The 19,352-nt window shown below is 40.0% G+C and overlaps 1 protein-coding gene across 2 annotated transcripts in view; it reads left to right on the forward strand.

Annotated features, from left to right (window-relative positions):
- Positions 1–19,352, forward strand: part of LOC102289395 (voltage-dependent L-type calcium channel subunit beta-2) — a 66,191-nt gene that overhangs the window by 45,099 nt on the left and 1,740 nt on the right. The window contains exons 4-12 of one of the 2 annotated variants that reach the window (XM_005949998.3): positions 7,928–8,050; positions 8,170–8,306; positions 8,431–8,507; positions 8,791–8,924; positions 11,976–12,056; positions 12,174–12,232; positions 14,710–14,819; positions 17,311–17,462; positions 19,196–19,291. In XM_005949998.3, the coding sequence (XP_005950060.2) occupies positions 7,928–8,050; positions 8,170–8,306; positions 8,431–8,507; positions 8,791–8,924; positions 11,976–12,056; positions 12,174–12,232; positions 14,710–14,819; positions 17,311–17,462; positions 19,196–19,291 (969 nt within the window). Of the gene's footprint in view, positions 1–7,927; positions 8,051–8,169; positions 8,307–8,430; positions 8,508–8,790; positions 8,925–9,128; positions 9,149–11,975; positions 12,057–12,173; positions 12,233–14,709; positions 14,820–17,310; positions 17,463–19,195; positions 19,292–19,352 lie in introns of both variants that reach the window. The other variant, XM_014330199.2, reaches the window with a different exon arrangement.

A 19,352-nucleotide genomic window follows, 5' to 3' on the forward strand; every position in this document is an offset into this window, starting at 1 on the left:
CCAAGTGGGATTTCCAAATGTGAGGAGAGCAACCAACACGAGTTTGTGCTTCTCCATGATGTCTGTGTTTGAGTTGAAGGCACCAGGACTGGTTTAGGTGCTGGTGAAGTTACCTCTCACTAGAAAGACTTCTTTTCTTCTAAAAGATGATGGGAAGCCAAGTTGTTTATCTTCTCATGGGATTGTCACGATGGATAGGACATGATTGAGTCATTGTGAGTTGTTAAGGTCAGATGGGTTGACATGGGAATGGTGGTTAAATTGCCTGGGATGGGATCTCAGGGATGCAGAATAGATTAGTAATAGTTGGTCATACATGGACTCCTTTATGTGTTTATACACAACTCCATATTTAATCCTTAGGTATTATTAATCTCTGCCTGTCTTCTACAGTGTGTCTTTTGTTCTGTCTCCCTTTTCTAACTCCCAGCTGGTCATGTCAGATGGCTGCTCCTCCCTGAGCTTGGTTCTGCCTGACGTTTCTTCCTATTAGAAGGGAGTTTTTCCTTCCTGCTGTTGCCAAGTGTGATAGTGGGAGGGACGCACCGCTGGTACATAAATACAATTGAACTGACATTTCTCCTCTTTGCCCAAAATGTGAAAATATTTGCCCTCAAAAGAGTTTCCCCTTTCCTGTAAGTGCAAATACACAGCTGAGTCCTGTCCTGAAGAGGTGGTTCTGCAGTGTTTTGCACCTGTGAAGTTGTTTGGTTTCTCCTTTGTATTAGTCCAAGGACTCCTCACAGCATTGCTCAGCTTGTTTTTTCTCGGTTTTGGGATGAACCAGTTTTTGTCTGAGGGTTTTGCTGGGACTGAAGGTCACTAGCATGTTATGCTTGGACAAACGATTATTCTGTGTTTCTCAGTCAAAGTCAGAAGTTTTCTGAGAATCTTGTGAATAACTTGAGAACAAGGTGGCATAGTATTTTGAAATCAGTACCATAGGTGGATCTACTAGGAGACTGAGAGGTAGGGCTGGTGGCTGCCAGTATTTATTTCCATGTCTCTTGGCTGACTTGATGAAGGCCCAGTTTGGATTGCCACATGTTTTAAGTGCTCTTTTGATGTGTGTTTGTTCCTTTTCTTTTCTCTCTGCCTTAAAGGGAACATTCTCTGCTTGGTGGTGTTTGTGTTCCAGTGGGTGGTGGGATTCAAAGAGCAGGTACTGGTGTGTGTGTGTGGGTTACCAGTAACCGTCAATGTCGAGGCTTCTGTCCTTCTCAATGAGCACTGCACAGTTCGTGAATGGTAACCTGTTTTCTTTGGTATCCGCTGTGGTGAACTTGTTTGTGTCTGCTGAGTTGATATGTTCAGTAAAAGATTTTGACTCGGGTGATTTTTTTAAACCAGTAGCTACGTGTAGTTTCTCTGAAAGAGCTCAAAATTCTGCTTTCCACTTCCTTCAGGTACAGTTTGGTTGCATGAGCTTCATGCTTTGAGAGTAAAAACTCATATGAAAAAACAGGGGCTCCTTGGTGGGTCCACTAAGCTTCCAGTAATGCCCATTTCACGTTCTAGCCAATGGCTTTACTTACTGATTGATAGAAGTAGAAGTGAAGAAGCTAGCAAATATCTACAGATGTAGTAAATGTTTTAAAATTAAACAGGCAATTAAAAATGCTGATAGATCTGTTTACAATAAAACTGCACCTTCAGGAATAAGGTTTGACTGTGTTTTCAATTTATTTTAGTCTGACATAAACATGCGATGGTTAGGATTAGGGGTAAGACACTGCAGTCTTGGGAAATATGGAAATACAAATGTGTGTTGTAGAGAGAAAAATTGGTTTATTATGCTTGAATGAATGATGGCAGGCATCACACAGATTGTAACATAAACTTTACACTGCTCTGTTTGTTGTTGAAAAGCTGAGTCCGCTTCCTTTTTGGCTTCTTTTCTTAGTTTCCCAAAATTTTTTTCACATTAACAAGCAAGCAGCTACCATTTTCTAAGTGATAGGGGGCCACAAGTCAGGATACGGTAGGGGGCAGGGCCAGGTAAAGAAAATAGTTTAAAAGTTTTAGCCCTTCAGGAATATTGTGGTCAAAGTTTCTGTGTAAAGTTGTTGTAACTTGACTTGCCTTCCTTAAATCACTGACTGAGACCTTCATTAATCATTTAAAGTGCTCATTTTAAAATATATCATGTTCTACTAATCCTAAACTAAATCAGTAGACAGTCTTCCTGGACTGACTCAGAGAGAAGCAGGAAATTAGAGCTGATTTTAGCTGGTTTTTCACATGAAGAAAAGGGCTGTCAGGGACCGGTGATGTGAGAGGTTAGGGGCCTTGGAGGGCTCAGCTTCACTGTTTATCAGAGCTTCGCCTGCTCTGTTCTGCTCTGGGCCACAATTAGCAGCATATAAACAAACACACACACACACACACACACACACACGGCAGAGCAGGCTCTCTCTGTGTGACAGGAATTGCAATCAGAGCTCTCTTCCACTGAATGACTTAAATCTCTAGCACTGTTAAGATTCATGCCTTTGATCTGTGAAATAATTCTCCTATCTTCAGTGCACATTGTGTTCCCTTCCTGCTCGGCAACTCGCTAGATAGCTCATGGTGCTCTATTTTTACATATTAATTCACGCAAATGTCTGAAAAATGAGTTTATTGTCTTTCATTGGGTGTTTAGTGTCTGTAACAGCTAGTTTGCTCATTAGCTGTAAGCCTCAAGCTTTTGGCTATCCATCCATTTGAGCAGAGATTTTCCTTGTGCTGTCTCTCGGTCGGGGTTGCTCATGCTGTAGCTGGCAAAGACAGATCATTCCAGTAGATCTATGTTGTTATTTTCCAGAGTCACCCTCTCCGGCTCACTAATTAAAAAGATAAGTTGGCTTTACAGATAACCTGGCATAGATTACCCCCGCTGGCATTTTACATGACAGATGACTAGTAAAAAATAGCTTCTCAGTGGTCTGGCCACCAGAGCAAGAGCAGGCTGGGGTCAGAGGAAGTGCAGACTCTCCGGCTGTGAGCCTTTATGGGCAGTAATTCATAATCACTTCCCCTACATGCCACTGATATTTGTAAGTGAGATAGCGTTGATGCCCGTAATGCTGATTTTTCATCGACTTGAAATATTATTTCAAATGCATTCACAGATTCACGCACACTGTCACCATCTGTCTGTTTCTAATTAGCCTTAAATGGGCACATCAAAGTCAAACCAATCACTGAGAGTAGTTAGCTTGTAAAAGGATGGTTTAATATCTCTAGAAGCAGCTGAGAAAATAGTCAAATGATGACTCAACTACAGGAAGCAGGACTTTAGGAGAATGAACTGTAGTAAAAACTGGGATGTTTTCTGCTGTTTTGATTTTCATGTTATTGTATTTATTTATTTTTTTAGGAGCCATATCTATAGGTATTTTTTGATTGTGAGCTACAGTGCTGTGCAAAAATCTCAAAGTGGAATTGTTGTTATTAAAGTGGTCTTAAGGAATATTTCTTTCTGAAGGCCTTTGCTGAAGATGTTTTTTGGACATTGGCTGCTTTTTCACGGCTGACCGTTTTCAGAGGAATGTTGTTTGCTTGTCTTTTTTTTTATTTGTGTGTTAAGCATCGTTCAAGCATAAAAAAAAATGCACCTTACTCAAAGCATGAACTAGTGTTGGACAGTTTACCAAAAACCCATTTGCTAAACCCATCAAACAAGTTGATTCACACCAAAGCCAAAAACTTGTCATATCACTGCATGGTCTGCAAGTAGAGGACAAAAGAAGAATTGGCAGGCCTTTAAAAAACTAACAAACTACAGCCAATGAACAGAAACTAAAAGTCATGTCTTTAAGAAAAACAAAAGAAATCTGACAAGACCTGAAAGATCGAGCTTTGAGCTCTTCAGTTGATCCAGTCCTGATTACCGTTCACTGAAGCCTTGTTAGAAATGGTCTCAGTGGAAACATGGCTGTCAAGAAGGGAAACAGGGAGAAAAGGCTGAGGTCTGCCAAGTTACACAAAAACTGGACTGAAAATCAGTGGCAACAGGTCTGATGAAGTGATGAATCCGAATTTAAAGCTTTTACTCTGAATCATTGCAAGTATGTCTGGAGGAGGTCAGGAGAGAGGTACAACAGTGAGTGCTTACAGCCATCTGTAAAACATGGTGGAGGCTCTGTCATAGTTTAAGGGCTGGATTCAACCAGCGGTGCTGGGGAGCCTGTCAAAAGTAATGTAGTTATTAATGCAGAAAAGTACCATCAGATTTTGATCCAAAGTGCAAAACCATCTGGAAAGCATCATCATTTTTTAGCATGACAGAAACACACTGCTGATGCAGTAAAAACATACCTGGATACAAAACACACAGTGGAGCTCCATCAGAGTCCAGACACTATTGAAGCAGCGTGGCATCATTTCTACAAAGAAAATTACATAAAGAAATAGGGCTGGCAGCACTGTGCAAACATATCAGCCTATCAGCAACATTTTTGAATGTCAGTGAGTGATGCTTATCTGTTATTGGCTAAATGTTCAAATACGATATAAGAAAGAGTTCAAAGAATTCAAAACAGTTCAGTTTTATTCCAAGACAAAGACTTCTTTGTACAAATTTTTGCCTTGTATTAAATTTCTGCATCAAAATATAAATAAGTGATGGGTGGCTCAAGACTTTTGCACAGTACTGTAAAAGAAGAGTGACAGTTTGACATACATTGTATTGACAGCCAAAGACTGCTGCATGGTTTATGGTTGTTTTTATCATGTTGTCTTTTTGTTGGATATCAGTTGTATTTTCTAAATCTTCAGTCGCGTACTTGAAGTAATGGAGATTTCTTTTGCTGTAGATGAAGCCAATTTTCCCTCACTCTAGTTAAGTGTCACTCAAGAAGCTTTAACATAACAACCGTGAATGCAAAAAGCAATTTGACTATGTGGATGAAGGCTTGATTTATGAAAACAAAGCATAATCTCACTCCAACTATAAACTCCAGGCATAATAGGACTGCCAGCTGCAGTGGTCAAGTCAATATACAAGTATATACCAAAGGAGCCTTTGATAATTATAGAAACATCTTCCCACACGCTAGATTAATGATAGTTATGGTTTCCTTCACGTCATATAATAATAAATTTTACCAGTTCTCTGTACAGCCTAATGCCGGCACGCAGAGCAGAGGGGAATTTATTTCAAATTGATCCACAAGATTCAAGGTGAAACAATGTGGGAAAATTAATTTATAGCACAAGATCCTTGGCGTGTTGCTAAAGGAAAGGTTGTAGCATGCTAGAAGGCAAATCAACAACATCAAGGGCAGGTTGGTATAAGCAGAAAGAGGACTGGGAGGTATTACCTGATGAAATATGTATGGGGTGACGTGATATTGTGACTAGCTTCATCGGTTGTTAATTGGTTATGCCTCATAGGGTTCCCAGTTACAGACAGGGCTTCTCTTGTGCTGTTTATCTACTTCCTTATTCCCAGTCCTTTCTCTTTCATCTCCTTTTTTTAACACTAAATCTTCCTATTCCATGTCCTCTATTTTGCCCTCCTCCTCTCTTCTTTTTCTTACCCTGTCCCTAACCCTCTGCCTCTGTCCTTCTCCCTTACTCACTGCAGTATGGCATCCATAATGAAAGCCTGTGTTACATAAGAAGCAACAGAGCCATATGGGCTCAGTCAGGAGGTGAGGAGATGCTGTTGAGCAGTGTCATTCTGAATAGACGCCACAGTCACCTGAAAGACAGGGTGGCACATCAAGAGATGTACGTGTGCATATTGTAAGTGCCATTAAGACTATAGAAAGAAAATGATGGATAACATGAAGGAGAGCAGCTGGAAGGGAGGAAAAAGGCTGCAGTCCAGGAGACTACTGAGAGAGCACACATATGTATACCAATGGACCTCATACCTTCATTCAGGCATGTGACTCATTGCATGCAAATGCCAAGGACTCTGTGTCCTCAAAGGGTCTTGGCAGTGCACGCGCTGGATTGGATGATTTCCTCAATGGAGACGTCACACACACATACTCCAGCTTACAGCCATAGAATATTTACGTTGCTGCCTGCATGTGGGAAAATGATCTCAGGAGGATTTGACTAATGTATTATTTACACAGTCATTCATAGTTTATTGTGATTTCACACTAGTTGTGTTTCTCTGAGGCATTTATCTGATAGACTTGAAACTTGGAATAAATGTTTTGACCACTGGTTATGAACACAGTAATGACGCGCCAATATTGTCACCACAAATAAAGTCACATTATCATTCATTTGGAGTCATGTAAGTGCTCTTGGTCATTTGTTTGTGTTCCCTGCGGAAGCTCACTGTATTTTTTTTTCTGAGAAGGTCGCTTTTTACCTGGGAAAATAGCTGCCTACCTGACAGAAAAGTTCACTGCAAGAGCAGTGGGACTGAATTAAAACAATGAAGCTGAAAGCCTGAAAGCAAATAGCAGAAAAAGCAGTCAGTTATGAACTAGCCAATGAACGAAGTGGAGCATTTATTAGCTGACTAGTCGCGAGTGGTGGCAAAATAATCTGTCTCCTAATCAGAAACTAAAAAGTTTAAAGTGTTTGTTGGGTTCATCTTCTCCCACGACTATAAAATCAGATAATAGAGCTTTTAAAATATATAGCATGAGCTCCACTTCTATCTATTATAAATTAGTTTTGGTTTCACTTTATGCTAAACCCAGTGGTAATAAAGATAAATGTGTTTTCTTATACTTTCTGTCCACATTTTAATGCAGAAATCAAAATGGAAATTACCTCAATGTGATGGTGCGTTTTATTTTTGGGTTGCTAAGAGTAAATCAGATTGGGAGGAAACCGGCTGCAGCAGTCCAGACTTTTTGTGCCCCTTGAAGGCATTTTTTAGGAATGTGTAAAAAGTCCAACTCCATTATAGCATCAGCCTCTCTGATCTAGTGATCTCGGTTAGACCTCCAGCTAAATATTGCACATCCACTCTCTCATCTTGCTCCCTTTCACCTGCAGGTAAATGTTTAGCGTGCAAGTCTGGGCTGGGAGATTACTCTAAGCTAGATCCTTGTGCATTTATTTTGACTTTTCAGTTGACTTCTGTCGTGCTTGTCACTCTGTCAAAGGCAGAGCAAATGTAATCTGGTTGAGGGCATGACCGTGTTGCCAACTGTTGAGGCTACTGCCGCCAGACTGGCTCCAAGATTATGTCCGAAAGCATTTTATGTAATTCTTAAAGGGATATGTGTCTTAAGTGGATATTCTGGGCTTGCAAAAACAAACCCAGAAACTAGTTTAGTGTTTGTATGTGAGCATATGATGTGATCCTTAATCTTTTGTAGCAGGGTAACGTGTCACTATGGGCAGGGGAGGTTTTATTGAACGGTGCAGCTACATCAGTGCTGTTTCATGCAGTTTGTGGACAGTCAGCAGTGTTAGATTGTTATTTCCCTGCCTGGAAACATTTTATTAGCTTTATGCATTATCTCAATGACTTTTTGTCTTGAAGTAAAAGCTTTACAGTGATCGTATAAGGAGGTCAGTATTGATTCTGTCTTTGTAAAGAATGCTGGATTGATTTATGATTTACCATTTACGCAAGTGCTGATTTTGCTTGAGCGTACTTGTACTACTGGTGCTGCAGTTGGTAACATGTTGCATCATTTGAACTTGTAACATGTGAGTGCTGTAGCATGTAGCAGAGAGACAGAAAAGCAGGCAGCTCATTTGTGGAGAGAAGACTAGACGAAGTCTGGATGAGTCAGAGGCTGCTGATATCTCTCACCCGGGGTTATTTTTACACCTCACACAAAGACGAGGATCACAGCTTGGCAGTAGTGTTCGAAAAAGATTAAAATAAAAACTTTTAGCAACTGTCTCCCCACTCGTGTTAGAATCTGTGCTTGATTTCCTCCAGTTTGAAAGCAAATTATCGCTTGTGAAATCTGACATTTTCTTTTTTTCCCTCCTTTGTCCCTTCTGCTAGACCAAACCAGTTGCATTTGCCGTCCGCACAAATGTCAGCTACAGCCCGAGTCACGACGATGATGTCCCTGTGCCAGGCATGGCCGTCTCCTTTGAGGCTAAAGACTTCCTCCATGTCAAAGAGGTGAGCTAGAAGTGTTGTTCAGTACGCTAGTTTGTCGATGCCATATGGAAAGAAAGATGACGGCAGCAATAAAAAGGAGGATGTTTGAGATGACTTTCTTGAATTTTGTGTATGTGTAGAAGTACAACAATGACTGGTGGATAGGACGCCTGGTGAAAGAAGGCTGTGAAATCGGTTTCATCCCCAGTCCAGTGAAGCTTGAAAACACTCGTATCCTCCAGGAGCAGAGAGCCAAGCAGGGCAAGTTCCACTCCAGGTAAACAGACTCGTGCACACCAAAGTCCTTTGCTTTAGCTTTGAGATAATTTATTATGAATGTGCACATCATTAGATATTCAATTTTGTTGGCCTAATGTTAAAAATTTTATTTATCATTTCAGTAAATTGGGAGCAAACTCATCATCTAGTTTAGGTGAAGTTGTTCCTAACTCACGGAAATCTACTCCTCCTTCATCTGGTAAGCAGCTTCAGGGGTGAAAGTCCAATTTTGTATTTAATAGATTTGTTAGTATTTTGAATCAACATTTAGTCACTGAAATCCAGCTGTAGGTAAGATGTACGTGTTCCTAACCTCAGTAAAACAAACATTATTTTTGCCATAACTGTACTTTTACATGTTTCATGTACTTTTTGTGTAGTACCTACATTCTGTGCTACTTTCAATGTAAATCCTACCCGCTACCTGTGACCTCCTGTCTTCACCTCCATGTGACGATGCTCTTGTCTGTCTGTGTGGGTAGCCATTGACATAGACGCCACAGGCTTAGACCCCGAGGACAATGAGCTTCCAGTCAACCTGCGCTCCCCTAAAGCCAGTCCAAACACTGTCATGTCACCCCTAGCAAAAGAGAAACGAATGCCCTTCTTTAAGAAGGTAAACTCTACCTGAGCTACCCGACCCTCCCTTCTTCTCTATCCGTCCGCACGGCTCTGACTAAAATGCCTATGGCTGCTCAGCTACACGCAGCGCCCCTCCTGTTTGTCTACACCATCGTCCTTGTCCCTCGGCGTTCACACCACACTTAGCATGCATGCCTTTTCCTAACCTCTCTCTTTTTCCTCTTTCGTCTTGCCACAGCTAAACAGAAGCAGAAGTCGGTAAGTCTTTGTGTGCACCGCACCAGCACAGCAGGGTGTGGGGATAACCTTCATGGTCTGAGCTGTGAAAAACTCTCAATGCATTTCCTAAGCATAGACTCACCAATGTACTCACACTACTCACCGCTCCTGCCAGCCTGTGTGTTGTAATTGTTTTGTGTGTAAATTTGGGATCTCAGTGTGAACAGCTTGTTTCTTGGTGAGAGCTACAATTGATGAGAAAAGTAATGCCATGGTCCTATCTTTTATCAATATGAAGCTAGAGTATAAAGGCAAAGAGAATAAAAACAGAAAACATGAAAAGCCAAGAAATGATGATTGACAAATTAAAGGAAAGCTTGAATCCTAACCTCTAGAGTCAGGAGATATGGATGTTCTGTCAACATCATAAAAGTCTTCGTCTTCAGGACATGAGGGGTCACTGAATCATTTTATAAGCAAAAAGTGGTCCAAATCATATACTGCAGCACCATTTGACCTTAGAACTGAAGAAGCTTCTCGGATGAGAGGTGAAACGTCTTCAAGTAACTTAAAGAAGTCCAGACGCTTTTCTTTGCAAGCTCCTTTGAAAATGTGCTGAAGCCTCCTCAGGGTGGCTCTGCTGACACATTTGATAAATGACAAAGATTAAAACTAAAGAAACTCCTGTTACATTTCATTTATGTAAGTAAAACATATAATATAGTTTGATCTTGCTTTTATTTTTAATTCATTGAAGTGTTATTTCAACTTAGTTTTGGTTTAGCTTTAGTTCACTATAACATAATCAGGTCCAATCCTCCAGCAGACTAACGGAAACATGGAGACTGCCAAAGCACACTGAAACCTGTTTTTTTATTTGTAACATATCTGTAGGTCAACATAAAAACCTCATAAAGCAGCAGCTTGTTGTTTCATGCACTTTATATGGATTAAGCAAAGAATAATGAATTTATAAGCATTTGTGGTGCTGATGGGCAGCTTTAGAAGAGTTGTATCATTCTTCCCATGAAACTCTCAGCAAGAACTCAGTGGGGCATGTCTTTGCCCATTCTTATGCTTCACTACTCATATTTTTCATTAGTGACAGCTGAAATAAATAAATGCTGTTTGCTGTGGGACTTAAGGATATAGTAGAGCTTGTTTCCCATGATTACAGTGACCATGTAATCTAGAAGTTAAATATGCTACTGAAAGGATTTAAGCTGAGCTACATTGTTCATTGATGGCATGTTAGTCAGCAGTAGTGCGCATCAGTTCCCACAGCATCTCTGGGGAAGCTCACTGACGACAGCGAATGCTAGATAGAAAATGTTTAGAGCTGAAGGGATGAGTAAGACGGAGCAACAGACTGCAACAAGAAAGTCTAAATAAATCGTCTGAAACACTTATCGTAAAGATAACACAGATCGAAAGAACCGCCCGGACATGAGCACAAATAAGGGATGACTAAGAAAATAATGTCAGCAGTCCTTTTAAGTAGCCAGAGAAAGCAGAAGTAAACCTTCTCTCTGTTTCTCGGCTCAAACACGCTGTTCTTCCAGACAGCGGGACACAGAGGTATGAGGGTCATTGGCTCGCTGTCACAGACCATAATGCATTTCCTCTCTGAAACCACATGCTAATATTTGCAAGGATTAAGAAGACAGTCTTAAAAACATTATACACAAATTTACACTAAAACAGCGAGTTCACTAAAAACACAAATGCAAGAATGTATCAGAAGTTTCAGTAGTTTATAAATGTATTAGAAAAATAATCCGAATAGGGTTGCAAATAAAAAAATTTCATCTCTATGAATCAACAATTTTTTTCTTTATTAATATATGCATGTTCACCGTAAATTGTAAAAATACAAAAGTAGTTGTGTGATTATATCAGTCTATGATCTCTCATAAACATACCACATGACATTCTGCACTGGAGAGCCTCACAGTCAAACACCCAGTGTTCAGCCTTAAATGAACTGTATTGGTAATAATCAAAATCATTTTTATGTTTCTGTAATGATTAATTAACAGAATGCACCAGTTCAATCAAAACCGTATTTTCAATGCATGTTATTCATGAATGTTCAAACTTACTGTTTTACAAAAAAGCCCCCATTGTAAAACACAATATGAGTGTTGTTGTTAGTGTTATTATGTAGCTATTTATTTGCATTCCCAAAAAGAAAATGTAGTTTTAGTGGTTAAATGTTATGCTTGATTGATTCTTATTTTCTTCGAGGATTACAGTGTGCTGGATCAAATTTGGGTATAAAAACATGAATTCAGTTAATTTGCGTCATCAATAACAATATAATTTTTTACATTTCTAAAATATTATATATAGACTGACCTCATAATAAGGTCAGTCTAAGTGTTGATTAAAAACAGGCTGTTCCACAAACTGAGGTCCGTTTTTGTCCGTACAGCAGTGAGCGAGTTTTTCTAACTGTGTCCTAATTTTGTGTTTTCAGTCAAAGCTTCTGTTGATCTGCTCGGGCTTCTTTCTCACTCCCTGACTAACCTTTCCTATCATTTAGCTTCCCTTTTATTCAGCGGAATCAGAACCATGACACGAGAGACTCGATCTGACATACATAAATATTTTTCGTTTACGGTAACCTCCTTTGAAGTGTCATCATTAAAGTTTCTGCAGCAAACTGCCAAATCGGTTATAAATCAAAGCTTGTTTGTTTTTTTCCGAACCAGCTCGGACGTCCCGTTTCATGGTTCATAATGTTTCAGTGCTTTTAAAATGTCTACTTCGTTGTTTTTCCACCCCCTTAAGTGATTTGTGATGGTGAGCGTTTACTTTGTCTCCATAAATGTGTAACTGTTTTTCTTCTTCTCTCCTTCTGAAGACGGAGCACATTCCTCCGTACGACGTTGTGCCTTCCATGCGGCCCGTGGTTCTGGTTGGACCGTCACTGAAGGGCTACGAGGTGCATCAAAGCTTCAACTTTCCAAACACAACACTGAATTTTCTTTAGTATTTTCTTTAGTAGTTTAGAAAACCTGACTCATTGACTCTTGTTCTCTCCCCTGAATCTCGTTTGCAGGTGACAGACATGATGCAAAAAGCGCTGTTTGACTTTTTGAAACACAGATTTGAGGGAAGGTAAGCTTCCTGTGACCTTTTTAAAAACACAAGCTCCCATCCCGCTTCCTTCCTCACTCTTCTAAGTCTATAGGCTGGTATTTATCTCTCCCTCGAGGTTAGCTGAGGGAGTGTGTAACAAGTTTGTTTGGCCTGGAGATGTGTGCCGCTGCTTTAAATAGGCCCTCTCCATGTCCTTAATAGGCCATAATGGGCCCTAGAGCAGAGCAGGATTCTCCTTACTCAATGCTGAGTCCATCCTCCCACCCGGAGCAGAGAGGTTTTTTAGTTTAGAAGTTGCACAACACAAAGATCCACTCAGATCATCAGCAGCTGCGGAGAATACCGTTTGATCTGCTGATTTGTTTTAAACAAATTTACACCTGTAAGTAATTCCCTGCTGCTGCTCTCTGACATTTCTCTTTGATTTGGTGTTAGTTTTTCTTAGTTGGTTTGGCACAGTTTTCACCTGGCAATCGAGATTCCTACGCCGTGTGCGAGTCTCAAATGCACAGCGCATTTTTATATGCGCTCTCCTGTTGCTTTGGTACAGAATCCTCAGTTATGGGCTGCAAAAGACATGTTTTTTCATAAGCATACACATGTTATAAATCCTCAAAATGTATAAAATAAATGTTTAAATTATTAAACTTTAATTTATCTTGTGTAAAGTTCGTGTTACTAAAGTTAGTAACATGCCCAAACTCAAATATAAACACATACTGTTCATAGCGCCGTTTCCGGAGTTTTACATGTTTGATTTCTATTCAGTGCAGTTTCGTTTAGTTCCCACAGTGGATGTGCTCATTTCTCTTCAGTTTTTGTGTTTTTCGCTAGCTTTAGTGTTCGTTTTTGTTATTGACATGGGTGGTTTTGCCGGAGTTTCAGAGCAAGACGTGACACAGTACAGCAAAGCAAACAACTACAGACAACCACAGTCACACAGACATCTCAGTCCCAGTAAACATATGCACCAAAGCCTCATCAGCCTGACAGCGTTGACACGTTTGACCGAGCCGACAAAGACTTAAACTGAAAACATTTCTCGTATTTTTTTTATTTAGTTTTGTAGGGACAAATATTATTTTAGTTAGTTTTATTTCAGTTAATGTTTTTCCAGCAAATACAGATCAGACATTAACAACATCCACATGGTTTTTATGTGGGATACTTTTCCTTTATTTATATAACACAGCAGATAGACAGAGGAAAGAGAGGGGAGGAATGACATGCAGCAGAGCTCCCCGGGTGTTCAACCACTGACTGAGCTGTTAAGGCTCTTTAGCTCATGTTCGTTGTATCTACAAAATCTGGAAAAGTTAGTGAAACCATGCACAGCACTCCCCAAAACACCTCCAAATGTCTGCAGGGAAGGGTGAGCAGTTGTGATATAGTATCAGTATTGACAAACTGTTTGCATTTGATGAACACGATCAATGAAAAACAATACAATACGACTTCATTGTCCGCTTAGGGAAATTCATCAGGGACTGAAGTGCTGTCACAGAAGCTGCCTTTGCAACAAGTCAATAAGCATTAAAAGAAAAGAGAAATAAATAAATAGATGAAGAACATTAGTCTAAAGTATATTTTCTTGGCATTTGTGCTCGTGTTAAGATGTAATCATTAATGGTGTCCCAGTTGGTTGAGCTGTAATGGTAACAAGCCACATTCTTCTTTTAGTAGAACAGGGGTGGTGGATTTTTTTGTTTGACTAACTAGGTCATGGTTTCTCAAAGGAATTGCTGCTGAGTTCTTCAGATGTATTTTTGGAAGCGTTGAGCATCGCAAAGCAAGTGCTGTTCAGCTGCAGTATATTTAATAGAGAAGCAAACATTTCTACAACCAGTATCTCTAATTCTGGGAAACCAAACATCAACAAAAACAAGCAGCACTGCACAGCAGAGGTTAAACATGTAGATTTTAATTCAGAGTGAACTGTCCCTTTACCCTGGAGTTCCTGTGTGTAGGACACCACCTTTATGACACGAGAGCCTTTACTTAAAGCAACAATGAAGGGAAGTCTCATTTTAGTCACACATACGCCGATCTGGTATCACATTTTGAACACTGACGGGTGAGGTGAATAACACTGATTATTATCATCATGGCACCTGTTAGTGGGTTGGTGGGATACATTAGGGGAACATTAGGAGAGCAACAAAGTCAGAGCAACTCCAAAACTGCAGCTCTTGTGGGCTGTTCCCGGTCTGCAGTGGTCACTATCTAGTGATCCGCTTTCCGATCCAACAGACAAGCTATGGTAGCTCAAACTATTAGCCAGGTGGCCATAATGTCATGCCTGATCGCTGTAGCCTAAATGTTTATAGTGAGCATGATGCAGGGCTTTCAATGACGTGATGATTGCTCTTAATGCTTTGAGAACTGCAGCAGTGTTTCAGGAAATGTGCTCAAGCAGTGGATAAAAACTGCTGCCCTCAGCAACATCTCGTTTTAAGCCCAGATCTACTGATTACTTCTCCCATTTCTCGTGACAGAATATCAATCACTCGAGTCACGGCGGACATCTCTCTTGCCAAACGCTCAGTCCTGAACAATCCCAGCAAGCACGCCATCATCGAACGCTCCAACACACGCTCAAATTTGGGTAAGTTTCTTAGAAAATCTACGCCTGGGAACATCTGGTGTTTTGATTCATAATGTTTTCAAGGAGACCAGCTTACGTAGCAAAAAGGAAGGAAACGATTAAAGAAACTCTTGACAATGGTAACGATAACTCTAGACGGCCCTGAATGGCCTTGGCTGGCCTCTTTTGTTTGGGATGAAAGATGGAGCGCAAACATGCAGTAATAAGTTCAAGAGCTGCTCTGATTTGACTGAGGTTGATTGGGGTTTAGATGTGATTAGAATGAAACAGATTCCGGAGTCAAACAGAGGTGACAAGGCTAATCTCTGCTATGTATCACCAGAAGCATCAGTCAGCAGCCACAGCAGAGGAAGAAGGCAGGAAAAAGCATAAAATAGAAGCACATCGTGTGTTAAAAGTACAGTTTTTTAATGATTACAGAGAGCCGCCACACTATAACTTTGACTTTGTGCTTCTTCAGAAAACGAACTCTTTGTCAAACCTACTTTTTCATTTAATATACTAAACATAAAGCTTTTAAAGTTAAGGACCACTCAGGGTGTGTTTTGTCATTCTTTTGTTCTTATTTTGTCTCTCAAAGCTTTTGTTTTCCTGCCAAAAGAGCAAAGAGTTATGCATTTGCTTTCTATGTAATTTAAGGCTTTTTAAGAGAATTTTATCATCAAAAGTGACATTGGCTTGAAGCTGTGCTCCTTTAAGATGGATGAAATGATTTCAGGAAAAGTTGGAAACACGTGAAACTGGTGACCCTCTGTGGCATTTTTAAGTTGGAAAATGAGATTTTGAATGAGCTGTTAGGCTGGAATGTTTTCATGTTATCTTCAGACTGTCGGGACTGGAAGTCATGAAGCTTGGCCGTGATTTCTCTCCGGACTGGGCCTTCCTGAGTTATTTGTAGGATTGTTTTTGCAGTCACGTCGTCATCTGCTGGAGTGGGACTTGTGTGATGTAAGAGTCGGTATCTGTTAGAGGTAACATAATGTGGCTCCTCACTCACTCAGAGCTATTAGTCTCCAAGCCGTGTCCCTGAAGTCATGATGTCTTTTGAATATTTAAGTCTCTGTGAGGCAGAAAGAGCTATGCCCTAAATCACTGATGCAGGCTCAGATTTTTAAAAGGCGAACTATATGACTGATGGACTCTGAGCAGTCATAAAAATTCATCTTTAATAATAACTAATAATCATTTTTTAGCCACGCTTTCAGTGTGGCTCTAGGGATCCACATTAAAATGGGATGTCTCAACAACTAATGGATGGATTGTTGCAAAAATTTGCACAGATATTCAAAATAAATTGAAATCACGCTTGGGATCCTTTTTAATCTAGCGCCATCGTCAGGTATAAATCTGTCAAATATATATTTGTACAGTGGTGGATGGTCACATTAAACATGCCCCTAGTTTCCAGTAATGAGGCCAGCAAAAGTAAGGCAAGTAATCCCTATGAGCCAAAAGACAATGTTTTTTACACTCATGGATCTGTATGACATCACTTGTGTTTACGAGAGGCAGCCAATTACAAGAGTCAGCTTAAAGAGAGAGGGGGTGGAGCTAAAACAACTTCTTTCAGGCAGTAGATGAACTTAAGGCATGCATCATTGTTCGGTTTAAGATAAATAAGGAGTATTTTTAACTTTAAATCGTACACAGCTACTCTAGGACAGTCCATAATAAAATATGGAGTTAGGAGTATCTTTAATATTGTGAATATTTTGCAATAAATTAAGCATAAATATTAATGGGACCTATTATGTTCATTTTCTGTCATCCTAGCAGAGAGCTGATCTGCGATAACGAACTCAGCTGTTAAAAGACGAGATCATTTTTGTTTTTATTCTTTTTGTTTTATCAGTAATCATGAAATATATTTGCACAGGCACATCAAAACAACTTGTGAGGTGTTTTTAGATGACACTACAAGATTTGTGATGTCTTTGAAAGTCAGCAACAGAGGATATATTGGTGTTAATCGGGGTTTCGGAAGTGAACTTAATCATTAAGGGGATCTGGTAAGAATGCATGAAAGAAATCAGCTATTAAGTTATGATCGGGTGCATGAAAGTTTATTTATCCAACTTTAAATTAATTGCAGTTGTGAGTATGAATGGGGAAACGACACCAGTGGACTGCTCAGTGTGGAAAATAAACAAAGACAAGATTAGACTTAAGCCTCTTGGTCATAAACTTCCATAAACATAAATATAGTTATTGGTTATGCTAACAAAGAAATGGCTAAGTTGAACTTGAGTAGCAGGATTGTCGCCCAATGAGAAGGTGAAAAAGAGAGTGCAGATTTTGAGTAAGGAGTGAAAATAGGGGGATTTCAATCAAGTGGCAAAGAAAGAAAAGAGGAAGTGTGCCACTGATAAACAAAGTGCAAAACAAACCAGTGTTACACAAGCTACTATCATGATAAATCCCCCTGACGACTGATAAGAAATAATTTCCTGCTCTGAAAAGAATAAACCCAGACCTCTGTGTCTCCCTTCAGCTGAAGTCCAGAGTGAGATTGAGCGAATTTTCGAATTGGCGCGGACGTTACAGCTGGTGGTTCTGGACGCCGATACCATCAACCACCCGTCACAGCTGGGAAAGACTTCCCTCGCCCCCATCATTGTCTACGTCAAGATCACCTCACCCAAGGTAAGAGAAATGATGTCTGTAGGAACAGAGAGGAACAGATGCACTTGCCAGTGTACATGTGCTATGATGGAAAATAAGGACAGTGAGAAAACGGCTCAGCAGATGTTCCCTGTACTCTCATAAACGTGTTAGTCAGCTCCGCTGGTTTATGTGTGTCTGTCTTCACGTCGTCCTGTCTTGTCACCGCTTGTATTGTCTCTCTGCAACTGCTCTCTGGCTTTAAATCCAGCATGTCAGACGTGACTGCTACTTTGAGAGTGAGAAAATGCGTGAGAGGACTGATTCATCACTTCGACCTTCAACAAGTGTACAAAAGGCTCATGAGTCAGTGATCAATAAAAAGCACATCTCAGAAAATGAGAGAAAGCAATAGCTGATGAACAGACACAAGATGCCAGCTTTAAATCACAGTGGCAGCAGATTAAATCACACTCGAAGTGGGGAAAATAAATTGCTCTTTATCACCTGGCCTCTTAATTACACCCAACTGCTGCTTCTTATACACTAAGTGTAACTTTTAATATGTTGTATTTGTATAAATCGCAGTTAAATGAGTAGAATTACTCAACTTCATTAGCAACTGCACAAATGAATGTAAAGACATAGTACGAGCTAAATATTCTGTATCAAAAGTAAAAATAGCCAAAATTGCTGCATTAAATTATTTCAGGCAACACGGCTGTTTGATTTTCATGCTTCCCAAAATGGTCTTGGATGTGGCAGCATTTATTTTGGGAAGGTTATATTTATTTATGACATACAGAAAGTCTATTTAATGACAGAAGTTTGACATTAGCCATCAAATATCACCACGTGGCACGAACCTGGTAGTTTGTGGAAAATATTGAATGTTTATTCTACAGTAGTAGCACATTGCAGCCTGCCGCACACATAAAACAAAAGTATATTTCAATACAAAAAGTAGTTTTCATATCATATTTATATATACTCTATATGCACAGTTGTACAGAGATGCAGGGGGTCCCACTGTTGCCTCTCAGCAAGAAGGTCATGTGTCCGAAGGTGGCCCGTGGAGCGGAGCTTCTTCCCACAGTCCAGATACATGCATGTTATGTTAACTAGTGATTTTAAATTGACCATAGGCATGGTTGTGACTGGTGACCTGTCTCTGGTATGCCCCGCCTTTCACCCTGTGACAGCTGGGATACCTCCATGATAAATGGATAGTTGGATGGATATCCAGTATAACCACAAATAAATACAGTGTGCTGGTGTTAAAATGAGCAGGGTTATTGTTTATTCTCTTTTTCACAAACTAGTTAGCAACTTACTGATAGGAGGGAAAAGAGTTATGCTTTTTCTGCATTGTTTTCTGTAAACAAACAAAAATCCCACATGCTGACTGGACAACATACCCGATGATACTCTATATTTCAAGAACAGATTATAATCACCAAGAGAAATATATTGGTCAGGCTCTAGATATCATATATAAGTGCCAATGGCAGATTTAATTGACCAGTTGAGCCTTAGGATTTGAGGTTTTCAACCCACATTTATGGGGTCTCATCTAAAAATGGGTTTTAAAAATTCATTACTATCTATCTGTATTTGTGTAAAATGAATCCTTCTAAGATTACATTAATTGTCCACCTCCAAAAGAAGCTCCTGTTTAAAGCTGAGAAACTTGTGTGCTGCACGCACAAAGCTTTAATTTAAGTTTGTCAAAAACAGCCGTGACCTTCTTGCCTTTCGTCCTCATTTGCCTTCAGGTGTTACAGCGGCTCATCAAGTCCAGAGGCAAGTCTCAGGCCAAACACCTCAATGTCCAGATGGTGGCCGCCGACAAGCTGGCTCAGTGCCCTCCTGTAAGTCTCCACAGCGGACCGAAATTACTGCCAATTTTAATCCAGTGTGTGAAATAACTTG

This window comes from Haplochromis burtoni, unplaced genomic scaffold (assembly GCF_018398535.1).
Source record: "Haplochromis burtoni strain Fernald_Lab_line unplaced genomic scaffold, NCSU_Asbu1 Contig_705, whole genome shotgun sequence".
NCBI lineage: Eukaryota > Metazoa > Chordata > Actinopteri > Cichliformes > Cichlidae > Haplochromis > Haplochromis burtoni.